A 356-nucleotide genomic window follows, 5' to 3' on the forward strand; every position below is an offset into this window, starting at 1 on the left:
GTCGACCTGAGGAACGGGGAACTCATCATACCCCAGACGGGCTTCTATTACATCTATTCACAAACCTACTTCCGGTTCCGGGAACCAGACGGCGTGCTCCCTGATGCCGAGCCTGACTCGGACAGTGTCAGAAACCCTAAGCAGATGGTCCAATACATCTCCAAGTTCACGAACTACTCGGATCCCATCTTGCTGATGAAAAGCGCCAGGACCAGCTGTTGGTCTAAAAAGGCAGGGTATGGACTGTATTCCATCTACCAAGGGGGTGTGTTTCAGCTAAAAGAAAACGACCGGATTTTTGTCTCCATCAATAACGAGGAGCTGGTGGACATGGATAACGAGGCGAGTTTCTTTGG

General features: G+C 50.6%; 1 protein-coding gene across 1 annotated transcript; it reads left to right on the forward strand.

Annotated features, from left to right (window-relative positions):
- Window positions 1-3: 3 nt before the first annotated feature.
- LOC107125491 (tumor necrosis factor ligand superfamily member 10-like) lies at window positions 4-351 on the forward strand (the record flags this gene model as incomplete). Its single annotated transcript, XM_015428909.1, has 1 exon — window positions 4-351. A coding segment is annotated over one exon (348 nt), but the record flags the coding sequence as incomplete, so codon positions are not given.
- Window positions 352-356: the final 5 nt, after the last annotated feature.

The sequence above is a fragment of the Gekko japonicus genome, unplaced genomic scaffold (assembly GCF_001447785.1).
Source record: "Gekko japonicus isolate JY-2015 unplaced genomic scaffold, Gekko_japonicus_V1.1 scaffold116869, whole genome shotgun sequence".
In the NCBI taxonomy this organism is placed as follows: Eukaryota; Metazoa; Chordata; class Lepidosauria; order Squamata; family Gekkonidae; genus Gekko; species Gekko japonicus.